The following is a 15,505-nucleotide window of genomic DNA, read 5'->3' as shown; positions in this document are numbered from 1 at the left end:
GGCGGGGCCTAGCCACGCCTAGGGGGATATAACGGGGAGCGGACCCGGGGCTCGGGGCTCGCGTGTGGAGTCTTGGGTTCTGGCTGCGTCGCTGCTCGCCGACATTTTTCTCCGTCATCCGGCCACGTGGAAGATCCCCTGCGTGGTTTTCATGGCCGTCATCGTCACGCTGCCAACCGGCGGCGTAGCCGAGTGGGGGCGATGGGACCACGCCGATTGATCGGCTGTGTGTGTAGCCAGTAGCGGTGTTAATACCTAGAGTTATGCTCAATGTGAGGAAGAACAAGTGTTGGCCTGTGTTGTGCCCAGCATGAGTAAATAAAGAAGTACCCTCTACACGACGTGTTGCAGAAGTTGCTCATTACAACTGGAATAACAAACTATGACTCATTCACCAGCTGTTTGCAAATTTGAACCATGGCTAATGTGTGCGGAGCATCAATAGCTCAACATGCCCGTATGAGCCTGTGGCTGAGATGCAGCCTATTATTTTTTTCTAATAATATAATTTGTCTTCAATGCATTTCAAAAATATAACCGCTCACCGTATATATTATTGCGCTTTTAGTTATTTTTTTTTATTCGGCTGACCTTGCTGTTTTTTTATTGACCATGAGAGTTGTTTTTGTTTAGTTTTTCCTCCCCTGTGCTTTACTTTTGAAGTGTTTAATTCATGCCCTAACTCATCCGGTGCATTGAATGCTATCTCAAGGGGGCCACTCATCCAAGGAAAATAATTGTGGCTTCAGTCTAGCCCATTTAATACGATGGGACGACCATAACAGCAGCACATCTTGTGTATTTTATAAAATACTACGCTTGCGATAAATTCCGTTTGCTTATTAAGTGTACTCTTTTTTTATATGACCATATTGATTATTTAATTCCACGCTTTTAATTATCAACTAAGCACATTCGTGTCTTAAGCAAAAATCGACACATACTTTGAGCACAAACACATGCAATCTCTTCAAAATGAGGTTTGATAGGATTGAAATTAATAAGTAATGTCCTTTCTAGATTTGAAGCTTTCGTGGCTGCAAGGATCCATACTCTTTGGTTCTATTCGGTAAAGTCACGTAGGTAAAAAATAAAACAACATAAATCACGACGTTTCGGCGACGACACAAGTGGCCTTCATCAGGTGAAGGGGACCGTGCTGTCACGAAGACAGCGTTGGAATAAAGAAAGTCAAGCCAGGTCGCGTCCTTTAAGCTGTGAGGGAGGAAACCAAACTCTTTGACAAAGGAATTAGCATAAAGTGCTGATAGAACACTTAAAGTGCTGATATAACACTTAATACGGGGGGGAGGGGGGAGGGGAATTTGACAATGCAAACGTTGTCTTGAAGGGAAATAAGCTGCTGTGAAAGTTTGGTATATCACTACTTGGATAAATATACTGTACCATTGAAATGAGTTTAATGTTTGGTATGATTTAGAACATCTTTCCAATGATTGATTAATTTGAAACCATCTTCTCGGTTGAAATTGTGTCTGTGTTTGTAAATCTGAATTGCCTCGTGGACAAATCTCTGATGATAACCTGTGGGTTTGCAAATGACCTGGGTATCGGAGAACACTATATCGTGATCACCCACAGCGTTGTAACAGTGGTCAGCAGTACTTAACTCAGCCCAATTGGTCTCTATGGTCAAAGACGTTGTACTGTCCCCTGCGGATATCCTTGTCAGCTTCTATGTGGTCTCCCTGTTCACCAAGGTCCCGGTACCTGATACCATTGAAATAATTGAAAATTTGGTACAACATGGACTAGACCCCGATACACCTGCGCTGGGTAGACACTGCCTCACCAATACATACTTTACTTGGAATGGCACCTTCTACAAACAAAATGAGGGTACCCCCATGGGTTCTCCCTTATCGCCATTGATAGCCAATGTTTTCATGGAGAAATTTAAATCAGACGCCATCCAGACTTCCACCCTCAGACCTTCCCTGTGGAAGAGATATGTGGATGACACTTTCGTCATTTGGCCACATGGCCTCTCAGCTTTGAACCTTTTCCTACACCACATCAATTCCAGACATCCCGCCATCAAATTCACCATGGAAGTGGAGAAAGATGGCAAGCTACCATTCTTGGATGTTCTGTTTGAGAGGAGACCTGATGGCTCATTGGGGCATTCTGTCTGCAGGAAACCCACCCACACAGATTCCTCCTTGAAACCTGATTCCCACCACCACCCAGCTCAAAAGAATTATCTCATCAAAACGTTATACCACAGGGCTCATTGCATTTCGGACCAACACCACCTGACCAGTGAATTAAAACATGTACATCTGGCCCTCAAGAGGAACGGATACTCTGACCGTACCATCCACCAAGCTGTTTCTCCCTCCATACAGAAACAACCACTTGATACTCCGGTCAAGACCATCACACTACCATATATAGCAGGCGTTACTAAAAAGATCTCCAAAATTCTAAACAAACACAAGATCCTGGTCTGGTTCAATACAGTACACAAAATCCGTGACCTGATCCCATCCGTGAAGGATGTCATTCCGGACTTACAGTACCCGGGGTTTACAAATTGAGTTGTACCTGCGGTGATTGCTATATCGGGGAGACGAAGCGACATGTCTCTGACCGAATTCGCGAGCACAAATCAGATTTGAAACACGGCAGAACAAATTCTTCTGCCGTGGCTGATCACTGTTACAACGCTGTGGGTGATCGCGATATAGTGTTCTCCGATACCCAGGTCCTTTGCAAACCCACAGGTTATTCACCTGATGAAGGCCACTTGTGTTGTGGCCGAAACGTCGTGATTTTTGTTTTATTTTTTACCTACGTGACTTTACCGCATAGAACCAAAGAGTAAGTAATGTCCTGTGCGTCCCAGATTATGAAACCCAATATACACAATTGCTTAATTAATTTCAACTTGATAAATGCTGTCGCCGCAGCCTGTCAGGTGTTTTGCGCGTGGCCTTCCTGTAAAGGGAGTCCTTTTACGAGTAAGCGATTACTCTACGACCAAAACGTTGACAAGAGTTGAGCAAATATTCATTGCTCTTATTCTTGGTTCTTTCGGTAAAGTCCCGTTGAAGGGAAACAATAAAATTATAAAAATATAAAACAATAAAATTCTCACGACGTTTCGATGGCAACACAAGCAGTCATCATCAGGTGTGAAAACCAACGGCAAGAACATTTGAAATAAGTGGCGGTTTGTATTTTATTTATTTATTTTTAAACGTTAGCACCACGGATAGCGATTTGACTGTTTAGATGGACGAGTCCATCTATATATTCTTAGTTGTTTCGGTAAAGTCACGTTGAAGGGAAACAACAAAATAATAAAATATATATTATTATTTTGTTTATTATTTTGTTGTTTCCCTTCAACGTGACTTTACCGAAAAAACTAAGAATATGAATTACTGCAGTCACGAAAGCTTTAAATCAAGAGTCCATCTATGTTCGGAAAAGAGGAGGGGGGAGACGAAAAATTAATGTATGCTGTCTGAAAGCCACCGTAAGCGTGAACAATCAATTAAGACCCGAAATGGTTTATCAAATCCTTCCAATGTTTTATATATATATTTTATTGTTTCCCTTCAACGTGCCTTTACCGAAAGAACCAAGAATATGAATCGCTGCAGTCACGAAAGCTTTAAATCAAAATTCATTGCTCTTGTTAACTAAAAGCCGAAGGCAGGAGAAACTGGATGTAAGCACACCTTACAAAAGCGGAGTTCTTGCATAAGCAGCACATCCTTACATTACAGTGCTGCGGAACGACGAGGGGAAAAGCTGCTATAAGTATACTTGTGTTGTTCCCAAGACGTATTTTAGGTCTAGCTTCTCCTGTATTTGGAAACGCGGTCTCAGAGCTGATGTAGTAATTTGGAACCTGATCTGCTTTAGATTGTTTTTTTGTTCTACTGCAGTAATGGTACCGCAATCGAAGCAAAGTACGTTCGGCACACTTGTCATTGGAATGTATAATTATTTTGTCCATCCATGGTGTAAAAATAAATAAAACAATTGCGATCCGTTACATGTTGCGAACAATGACGCAGGAAAAACGGCACGGGAGAAAATTGGTCGGTCGATTAGTCGCCACGCTCGGCGACGACCGCAGTCGGTCAGGCGGCAGGCAGGCCGGCGTATCACGGGGGGGGGCGCCGGGCTAGGCACGGATGAGCCGGGCCACTCGAGGGTGCCCTGGGGAGGAGACCGCCTCACACCCCGGGTGCCTTGCCTCGAGGTCAAACCGTTAGCATCCGTCAGCCCACCGTTGCGCGTGCCGACCCGAGGTCAAGCTGGAATATATATAGAGTGCTTAAAAAAAACGTTAACACTTACATGAGACTATCGTTTTTAATGGGAAAAGAATAGATAATACACTGTAACATGATAACAGCTGCATGTTAATAGCTTCAAAAGGTTAACGAGTCTCCACTTGTTCGCCGTCGTCGTCAACACATTGCCTGGAATCTTGTCCAGGTATGTCTCCAGAGCCCGGATGCAGCAGCACATTTCTCGTGGTATTGTTGCAAATTCTCAGAAAGTGTTCACATTTTTTTAAGCACCTTGTATATGGTGCCGCAATTCTCTCCGGATTGTAAGATTCTCCACGAAGTAAAGACGCACCCCGCCCCCTCCCCCACCCCAACTCTGTTAGAGTGATCTCCTGTTTGGATGAGCATCGAGGTGGTCGTCATATCCTGCTTTACAGCCCTGAGCCAGTGGGTGGAAATTCCGCATTCGTATGGCGATGGAGGAGTCTACAGGGACAACCCTTTGTTTACTTCCCCCACGAAGTGGTACTCATTTTATTGACTCAGGGGGGGTGGCGGGGGGGATTTCAGTTGGAGTCAACCCTCATGCAGGATTTGACCTTGCAGCCTTCTGAGCTATGTTGCACATCGTGTATTAGAAGAGTGTTAAAAGGTTTGGTGGAAGACACCTAGAGGCTTTGAATGTTGATCTTGTCTCGTTTATCACGTCTCCCTCTTCATGCAGTGGGCTATCTATAACTGGATCACCCTGTACATGATGGAAGAAAACAAATTAAACGACTAAAATATATTTTTTATTTTACCAGGTAAGGCCCACTGGGCTACATACAGTGAGGGAAAAAAGTATTTGATCCCCTGCTGATTTTGTACGTTTGCCCACTGACAAAGAAATGATCAGTCTATTATTTTAATGGTAGGTTTATTTGAACAGTGAGAGACAGAATAACAACAGCAAAATCCAGAAAAACGCATGTCAAAAATGTTATAAATTGATTTGCATTTTAATGAGGGAAATAAGTATTTGACCCCCTCAATCAGAAAGATTTCTGGCTCCCAGGTGTCTTTTATACAGGTAATGAGCTGAGATTAGGAGCATGCTCTTAAAGGGAGTGCTCCTAATCTCAGCTTGTTACCTGTATAAAAGACACCTGTCCACAGAAGCAACCAATCAGATTCCAAACTCTCCACCATGGCCAAGACCAAAGAGCTCTACAAGGATGTCAGGGACAAGATTGTAGACCTACACAAGGCTGGAATGGGCTACAAGACCATTGCCAAGCAGCTTGGTGAGATGGTGACAACAGTTGGTGCGATTATTCGCAAATGGAAGAAACACAAAGAACTGTCAATCTCCCTCGGCCTGGGGCTCCATGCAAGATCTCACCTCGTAGAGTTGCAATGATCATGATAACGGTGAGGAATCAGCCCAGAACTACACGGGAGGATCTTGTCAATGATCTCAAGGCAGCTGGGACCATAGTCACCAGAAAACAATTGGTAACACACTACCCCGTGAAGGACTGAAATCATGCAGCGCCCACAAGGTTCCCCTGCTCAAGAAAGCACATATACATGCCCGTCTGAAGTTTGCCAATGAACATCTGAATGATTCAGAGGACAACTGGGTGAAAGTGTTGTGGTCAGATGAGACCAAAATGTAGCTCTTTGGCATCAACTCAACTCGCCGTGTGTGGAGGAGGAGGAATGCTGCCTATGACCCCAAGAACACCATCCCCACCGTCAAACATGGAGGTGGAAACATTATGCTTTGGGGGTGTTTTTCTGCTAAGGGGACAGGACAACATTACCGCATCAAAGGGACGATGGACGGGGCCATGTACCGTCAAATCTTGGGTGAGATCCTCCTTCCCTCAGCCAGGGCATTGAAAATGGGTCGTGGATGGGTATTCCAGCATGACAATGACCCAAAACACACGGCCAAGGCAACAAAGGAGTGGCTCAAGAAGAAGCACATTAAGGTCCTGGAGTGGCCTAGCCAGTCTCCAGACCTTAATCCCATAGAAAATCTGTGAAGGGAGCTGAAGGTTCGAGTTGCCAAACGTCAGCCTCGAAACCTTAATGACTTGGAGAAGATCTGCAAAGAGGAGTGGGACAAAATCCCTCCTGAGATGTGTGCAAACCTGGTGGCCAACTACAAGAAACGTCTGACCTCTGTGATTGGCAACAAGGGTTTTGCCACCAAGTACTAAGTCATGTTTTGCAGAGGGGTCAAATACTTATTTCCCTCATTAAAATGCAAATCAATTTCTAACATTTTTGACATGCGTTTTTCTGGATTTTGTTGTTATTCTGTCTCTCACTGTTCAAATAAACCTAACATTAAAATTATAGACTGATCATTTCTTTGTCAGTGGGCAAACGTACAAAATCAGCAGGGGATCAAATACTTTTTTTCCCTCACTGTAGCTATTTTTCAGATGCGACCTGGCCACAAATGATAGCTCGAAGTGGCTTATCACGTGGATATTTATAGCAGCCATATCTTAGGTTATTTTGGTAAAGTCACTTAGATAGTAAAATAAATAACTAATAGATCACGACGTTTCGATCGCAACAACAAGCAATCTTTCCAAGGACTCGATCAACCATTTAAAGTGTTAACTGTTGTGTTAGCCGACTCTCTAAGTTGCATTACATTTCAAAATTTTGTTAAGTTTGATATCCAGGCTTCCTTGTCACATTTCTTTTCCATCTTTCACCCAAGCCCTCTTTGAATTTTATCCCCACCCTCTCGCCCCTTTGTGGCCTCCCCTCCCGCCTCTATAATATAATGCTTTGTCGCAAAGGCATGTTTCTCTCTTTCACCTGAGGACGATCGCTTGTTGCGATAGAAACGTCTTGATCTATTATGCAGTCACGAAAGCTTCAAATCAAGATTGTAGCAGCCAGTTTCCATGAACGTATATTGATTCTAAATGTGGAAGGAAAAACCGGAGTACCCTGCGAAAAATGCATGCAACCACGGGGAGAACATGCAAATCCCAAATTTACAGGCATCAGGGTCGGGATTGAACCCAGGTCCTCCTGTGTACCAGGCGAGGTAGTTAACATCTCGCCACTGGTGCCCCAAGCAAAACGGTAACTTGGTTTGCAGCGTGATTTTGCCAGACCTTCAAAGTGACAAGGACATTGGGTGATTGGCTCTTGGCGAACGGGTCATGTTTGATTCTAGACGGCAGGGACACATTTCCCGTGAAATGAGTTCATAATTTTATAAATTAGTTCTCCACTCGTTACGAGCCATGTTAGGCCGTTTTTATCGCTTGAACTTGTTGTTCAGTCTTGTCCAAGACCGATGTGATATTGATGTTTTTGGTATTGATTTCTGGCCCCTCCACAGTTAGTTTAATACAGTTTCCGTGATAGTGGATTAGGGAATTCGATACTCCCATTTTCACAATGAATCATTCGACTGCCATACAGAATTGTGGCCCGCTGCATTATGGGCTGGTTGTAATGCTGTTGTAGACTACATTACGGCAATTGCCCATAACCTAATGTATTGCCACAGAACTGCATGTTTAGAAAACACTTTTTAAAGTTTCACTCTTTAATACGAGCTGTATTTACCAGGGGTGGAATGATTGATCCCCCAACTCCCGGTGATTCCACAGCGATTGGCAAATGCCTCTAGTGGCTGCCGCAGAGCCGCGGTTAACCCATTACCTGCAACTTATACAAATCGAAACGCATCGATTCTTACGCTCAATTCGATGCAGCACGTATCATGAGCTTAAACAACTGTATTAATCAATGCATTATTCTACCCCTAATACCTATATATCGTAACTGTATAAATACCTCCTTGAGATGTCTCCATGGTATAGTGGTTGGCGCACTGGACTTGCAATCAGAGGTCGCCGGTTGAAACAGTGGGCGAGTCTTTTAAATTCAGAATCGGAATATTTATTTTTCCTGGAGAAAGCCGATGAGCTACGAGGCTCTTTTCCACAGGTGTCCAGCAGTGATTCCCCCTCCTCTGCACACATTTGTCCACCCATACATATTCAATATACACAGTTCACGTGAGTTGGGCTCAAGTGTGGATTCTCCAACCTCCTCCAAGGTGTCTGGCCTGCGTGGAAGGGTAGGCCAAACACCCTCTTGAGGGGTTCTCTAAGGCAGGGGTGGGGAACCTTTTTTCTGCCACGGCCCATTTGGATATCTATAACATCATTCGCGGGCCATACCAAATTATCAACTTAAAAATTAGCCTGTTATGTTTGGTCAAACATTTAATTAACTCACCCCTAATGTGATGGCTGTAACTGCTTCTCTTTGGTGAGGCGTGGTTGATGATGTTAGCTGGCATCGATGATGTTGCTCCTCGCAACTGCTTTTCATGGTTTGCTCCTGGATTTATTGAATTTCGAGTCCTGCCTGCGGTTGCCTTGGCAGGGCCACACCAAATGATTTCGCGGGCCTCATACGGCCTGCGGGCCGGACGTTCCCCACCCCTGCTCTAAGGCAATTGCGGGGCCGCACCTTTTACCTGTTGCCTCCTTGACGATGTGCATTGAGTGAGTGGGAGCGCTCGTGACCGGGTCGCCGTGTGTGCGCTCAGTGGCCTTGCGAAGGCACTCGTCACATACGTGGGTAGCAATGGGGTAAAAGAGATTCAAGGGAGCGCGCTCACGGTGCAGGTCGAGACCTCGTAATTAATGATAGCTTCAGCTGAACGAACGCCTTGGAATCAAATTAACACAATCTCCCCCTAACCGCCCCCCCCCGCCCCCCAGCTCTCCCCACCCCCCTATCGCGCGATGGAAGACGGCACATTGTGCTCGTGAATGTGACCATATCATTGAAAGAAAACTGAATGTGCAGTTGGCGGGATTATCAGAATCAGAATTTTTTGTTTATCATAGAGAGATCCGATGAGTTATGAAGCTCTTTTTCACAGATATCCAGGAACAGAACAACATGCGATGGAACCCAAAAATGCATCGTGAGAGCCACACAAATATATGACTTGATGTGACACGATTGTGCCATTTTTAACTGCAATTATGACTAAGTGCATATACAAATATTGATTTGTACGTGCATGTTTTAAAATCCATTGTAATCCAGTACAATTGCACCATGTAATGGAAAAAAACAACTGAAATTACCATTATTGTCATTATAGTGTTTACTGTTGAGGTTATTATCTAATTAAAACACCAATACTTTTTTTAGCAATTGACTGTTATGCAAAGTAGTTGACTAGACCGTTGTAGAATGGAAAATAGAATAAGCATATAGTACATTGACAATTCAGACTAAAATGGCCATTAAAAATGTGTGAATTTTCGGAGATGCCACGAGGTTAAGAGGTCGGATTGCTGAGCTGGCACCCATGAGAGCCTGGGTTCAACCCCACGCCGCCCTGTGAGATTCAACGGGATTCTCAAGTGCAGTGAGTTTATGGTCTCAGCCCGGTTACCAATGACGGCACACAAAAAAATCCATGACAATAAATTCAGGTTCTATCATTAGTGTGGCTAATTTGGAGCTCTGAGCAATAATTATTATTGGTTTGACTGTCATTTGACAAACATCACTGTCAGTGGCAGGGCACGTGGGAAGGGTGCAGTGCCTTCATGTGTGGTACAACGGTCCCTTGAAGGAATCTGGAGAGTTTGGGCTTTGATATGCACTCCCATTAATAATAATAATGACATTCATAACGCGCCGGATTTTACAGACAAGTCAGCAAATGGGAGGTGCGGGGCCAAGCTCAGGGCTGCGAGAAAGCCTGACCAAACGGATGGGAGGCCTTTAGTTGTTTTCTTGAAAGTCGGTGTGCAATTGATGTTGTGGATGTGCAAAGGGATAGAATTCCACACTGAAGGGGCGACAGCAGAATATCGATGTGTGGCTGTAACGGTTCGAAACATTGGTGTCTGAAGCAGAATTTGAGTGATGCTGTGTCGGGTTCTGACAAGGAAGGTTGCACTGCTCTGCCTGAGATCCGATTACCTATTTTGTGTCATGACATAACCCCGGATAGCATGATCGAGATGCATTTGTGGAAAAAGGATATTTGTTTTAAATCCATATATGTTCGATGACAAACACTTCAAGAGAGGTTTGATCACTCACAATCCTACATAGCGCAACATTATTATGACACACTCTTTGCAACAATAAAAAAAAGTCCAAAAATGTAAGTTATGCGTTGACTTTCAGGTGAAAAGGAAGGCTCACAGCCGACAAATCAATCCCACCGAAGCAGCCCCAACGTATTTACTGTTTTTTAAATAATTATACAACGCAAGGAACACAAAAAGACCATGACATACAATTCCCAAGCGGCCAGTGTCAATTTGCATAATCTTACCAGTCTCTATCTGCGATCTCGGAAGTAACAAGAGAAGCAAGAAGATGGGAAAAGGAAATAAAAAGAACAATTGCAATGGGTGGAGAGAAGGACAGGATATTAAAAGTGGCATGATCAACAAAAGTGGCGATCGGGCACTAAAGATGGATTGGGAGCAAATCCGCAGAAGGGGACCGAATCTTTCTGTAAGCCATGAACGATCGCTGCGACAGAGCCCTCTGTGACCAAACGTGTCCACCATTGTTGACTGAAACTCCAGCCATCTCTTTGCTTCGGATTCCGTGTCCATTGTATATGTATGCACCTCCGATTAGCTAGTTGGAGTTGCCAGAGAAGGACAATAAACTAAGCGTAAAGAGCAGTTCTAAAGAAATGAGATTTCAATCTAGATTATTTAAAAGTTGCATAGTTCCAGTGGCTTCCTAATATCGGAAGGAAGAGCATTCCAGACAGCCGCAGAAGCGCATTTGAAAGCCCGCGATCCAGTGACCGTTTTTGTTCGATGGTTAGCCGAAAGTCTACCAAAAGCTCCTGTATCCGGCTTGACAAGTCACGTGCGCTTGATGAATTGGCCTGTGCATGGCGGCGGTGTCGTTTTGCTGCAGTGGGCAAGGCAAACGAGCCAGATGACGCTCGCTGCTAGAATCGTTGGCAGTATTTCAAGCAATGCAGACGGCGTTGCCTGCAACATTTTCCGGCAGCATCTTGACAGTTTTCCAGGGCATTCGCACTTACCTTCAACACTCGAGGTGAGATTGTGAACCCACGTAATCCGTGTGGCTCTTCAGCCAGGCTTGACTGTGAGACGATGCATTGAGTCTCACAAAGTTTGCTGCCTGTCCCTGTTATGCCAGGTCTACAACTTTGACGAATTAAATCCCCTTTCAAGGTAAATTATATAGGTCAGATTCGGTCACTGTTTCAAAAGGTCTTCGTTTTGTTTCATGAGTAGGAACGAATTTCCTCGTGCTTAAGTACACAAATTTAAGTAAATGTCACTTCCTGCTCGATTGAACGGTGCTCATCTTCTGTTTACAACCCTCAAGTCAGAGGTGCAAAATATCCGCATTCCTGTGACAGGGGTAAGTTTATCCATTGGACAATCACTGTCGATTTCCCTGCAAAGTGGTGCCGATATAATGGATTCCTGAGGGAAAGATGGGCCGAGTCAGCGTCCATCCACGATTTTAACTCTCATTTTTCCAATTGTGAAGCCACTTGCTCTACGGCTGAACCATCCGGGCAGTTACTAAAAGGTGCAATACTCTCCCATGCAACAATAGATGGCAATAGTGCACGCACACACACACACATCTATAGTGACAGTCCGACCGAGTGAAAGCGCACAGTGATTAGACGACCTCGCTCACAAGAGCGTGGCCACCCTCGAGGCAATTTTTTTATAATACAAAAAACGGACTTTGTGTAATCTGAATCAATTTCAACAATGTCTGATAACGCATCATCCGATTTAGCTTTTTTACATATATATTTAGAGCCAAGTTGTTATTCCCTTCAAGGGCAATTGATTGAAATTAATATTGAAACTGTTATGTTATCGATTATATCTAGAAATCCACTTTTTTGTTGAAAAGTTTATCTGCCGAGGGCCTGAATATCAATGGTGTCCTGCTGTGTCACGATCTCAGTTTTATATTGACAGCCGTGGCTACGTTTGTGGGCACCACGGTGTGTGAAACAGCATGAGCCACAGATGAGCAGCACTAATTGCTAATGGTCGCACACTGCGTCAAAAATGTATTGGGTCTGTTGCTGTGCACATAAAGAGAACCGATAACTTGTGTTCTGTTATAGGTTTCAGTTTTGTTGCCAGAAAAAAGGGGGAAAACCCCTATTATTACATTTTCTACTGGCAAAGGAGGTCTAATGATGTAGATGCTCACCCCGAGCCCTCATTACTTTGATAGTGGCATTGTCTTTGAGCTGTGTAACGCCTTTTGGCGTCATGTGGTCGAGCACCAATTGGGTCGAGGCTCAAAAGAAAGCCGTCCCTTGGTGGACCAATCAGTTTCAAGGACAATGCATATATTATCATAGTATGTTTTTGTTTGCATTTTGACTGCAGGTATTGTGGTTAATGCAGACATGAATCCTTGTAAAAAGGTTTCAGTTTTGTTGCCAGAAAAAAGGGGAAAAACCCTATTATTACATTTTGGTACTGGCAAAGGAGGTCTAATGATGATTGTGTTCTGTTGTGTTTATTAAATTCATACGTTCTAAAATTACGTAATGCCTTCAGCATATATATTATACATAATGTATTATGTGTTTACAATTGTTCGGCACAGTTTTGATGTTTTTGTTTGCGATTTCACGGAATAAAACCGCAGTACAAGTCTGGCGGGAAGCATTCTGGCTGGTGATGAAATACAATGCAGTGGCATTAAAGGAACAGCTATTTTTGGATCTCTTTATATCTACTACTGATTTTCTCCCGCTAGCTTCGCTTTTTTTCCAGGATAAAAAAAAAACTGAAGATCCAAAGCATATTTTCATGGTCTGTCCCATACTTTCGAATTCTGCACATTCAATATTATGTCATCCGTAAATTGTTTTAAACGTGTTGCTGCTGCCTGTGGTTTTTTATTTTAGGTGTGCATATATGATCGTGCCGGAATTGGTTTCAGCAGCCGCGCTATTCCAAACGACACCACAGGGATGGAGAAAGTCTGGAAAATGTTCACCACTGGCAGGTTTGTGTGCGTGTCCGTGCGGTGGTATTTGCGCATTCTAGGGTGCGAGTCTTTTGATCCCAAAAGCAATCGAATCTCATCGCTTGATCCGCGCCAGTATAGGTTCCGCGCAATTTCAAAGTGCTCCCACACGTTAGTGTCGCACATTCGACGGCACGATGTCACATTCCTCGGCTTTGGCGTTGAGCGCAAAGGGCAACTTGCTTGAAAGGGCTTGACCTCATTCTCTTCGACGCATGAATGTGCAAAAACTCCTGAAATGAGGTTACGTTGCGGGACCCAGGTAAGGTTGCACTTGACCTTTCCAGTCTGTCCTGAGTTTCGCTGTGAAATAAGAGGGGCAAAGAGATTTGTTTTTTTTTTTTGGGAGTGCATTCATCAAGAGATGGACACATTGCTTTGCCGGAGGGACGCGCGGTGTGTTCTGAGCACATCGTGCTTATTGCGGTGACCAAAAAAAAACCCGGCAGCGTTTGGAACGCGGGTCTTCCGTTTGCCACGAAAATTTGTTCAAATCGAACACGGTCACATGCCGTGCGTGCGGTGGCAGGGTCACAGAATGCGTCGAGGATTTGACCTCCGTGTTGGCCAGGGGTCACTCTGCAGTCCCTCTTGTACTGCAGCTTGCATAACCATTGCAGAGGGGGGGGGGGAAATGAGGTCAAGCCCCAACTTATAAATGTTTCATTTCAGTGGGGAAAAGGGCTTCAAATAATCAATATCTATCACGGAGCCCCGGGGAGCTACACAATTAGCTTAGTTAAGCTGTTTATCTGCTTATTCATTAATTCACGATTTTTTGTTTTTGTCCGTTTAGTTTTACATAGCTGCTTTTTTGTTTTGTTCATTGTTGCACTTGAATTGCTTATTCATATTATTAACACACTTTGTAGATAATTAATGTAAATCATTTACTTTCCTTAAACATTTGTTCACAATGCAATACAATTCATGTTTTACGATTGTCATTTTCAAAATTACATGCAATAATTAAACAGAGTTATAATTGTCGTGTCTGTGCAATGCAATTTACATGCAGTGGGACATATTCCTATTTGAAGTGTCCCCGGGGTTGTGTTCTTTTTTGTTGTAAAGCATCGCTGGCAGATGTAAGCATCTCAGCTCTAGCCCAGGGTCTTGGGGATAGCCACACAACCGCAACCCCTTGCATAGGTGAGAAACGGGTAATAAACGAGCTATGAAAGAAACTGCCAAACACAAACACCTCTCATTCTCCACGGGGCGTCAATGTCCCCAGTGTTGCCATACCTTGATATGTTATTTCTCGGTGCTTGGAAAGTTAAAGTATCTCAATGCGAAGAGGATACATTGTTGTACGCATACAAGTCGCATTTTGTTTTTGTAGCCTGATTGCCTGCTTATACTTTTTATTCTATAATGCTCATACCCACAAAACAATTCGAGTGGAAATCAAAGTCTATATGAAGATGATACCATTAATTTATTCCATCGACTAAAGTGGGTTATCAAAATCAGAATATGTATATTTATCTTTACCTTTTCCCAACATGCCTGGCCAGTGTATAAAAGAGTCAGCCCAAATAATATCTGGAGGGGCTTTGTTGAGCCATTTCTAGTGGGGGTCCTTCTCCGAACTCTGGGAGAAACAAGTAGTTTCAATTTTTGGGTTGCACCATTACCTATTCCTACGAATGTTCAGAATATTATTATCACAGTGATTTTAATCAATATTATTTTAAGTCTTAGTTAAACACGTGTTTTAACAACAGTATAAAATCATATGCACAATTTACAATATGCCTTGGTTTATTGCATTGGCGTGTTGTAACTTTACTTTCTGAGTTTAATCCAGCTTTCCTTTACAGACGCACTGAACAGCGATGAAAATGTCGCATTCGTCTAACGTGTATCTGGACACCGTTCCGTTTTAAAGTCGGAGCAAAGTGAAATCGCTCGATACACCCTGGTCCGTGTGGGTTTTATAAATCAGTAGCTTGCGCTGCGTTAAAACGGTATCTTGCGGTGCAGTGTGAAATCTAATATGCGTTTTGAAGGCCTGCTCAATAAGCAGGTGTGAAAACTAATTTAATGAAATTTGGTTTTTTTTTTAAAGAAGACGAGGTTACCATGGTTGTTGTCCTCCTTTGTGGTGACGTGCTGTGCTCATTACCGATTCCCTGAAATGTTAT

At 43.6% G+C, this 15,505-nt stretch overlaps 1 protein-coding gene across 2 annotated transcripts in view; it reads left to right on the top strand.

Moving 5' to 3' along the window:
- The window catches only part of LOC116941589 (uncharacterized), a 117,073-nt gene that overhangs the window by 86,277 nt on the left and 15,291 nt on the right, over window positions 1-15,505 (top strand). For both annotated transcript variants that reach the window (XM_076066600.1, XM_032952787.2), the window contains one exon: window positions 13,234-13,334. In XM_076066600.1, the coding sequence (XP_075922715.1) occupies window positions 13,234-13,334 (101 nt within the window). The remainder of the gene's footprint in view (window positions 1-13,233; window positions 13,335-15,505) is intronic.

This window comes from Petromyzon marinus, chromosome 12, assembly GCF_048934315.1.
Source record: "Petromyzon marinus isolate PM22_M1 ecotype Great Lakes invasive population chromosome 12, UKy_Petmar_22M1.pri1.0, whole genome shotgun sequence".
Classification (NCBI taxonomy): Eukaryota; Metazoa; Chordata; class Hyperoartia; order Petromyzontiformes; family Petromyzontidae; genus Petromyzon; species Petromyzon marinus.
The sequence above is the reverse complement of the archived record's forward strand: the minus strand, read 5'-3'. Positions and strand labels throughout refer to the sequence as shown.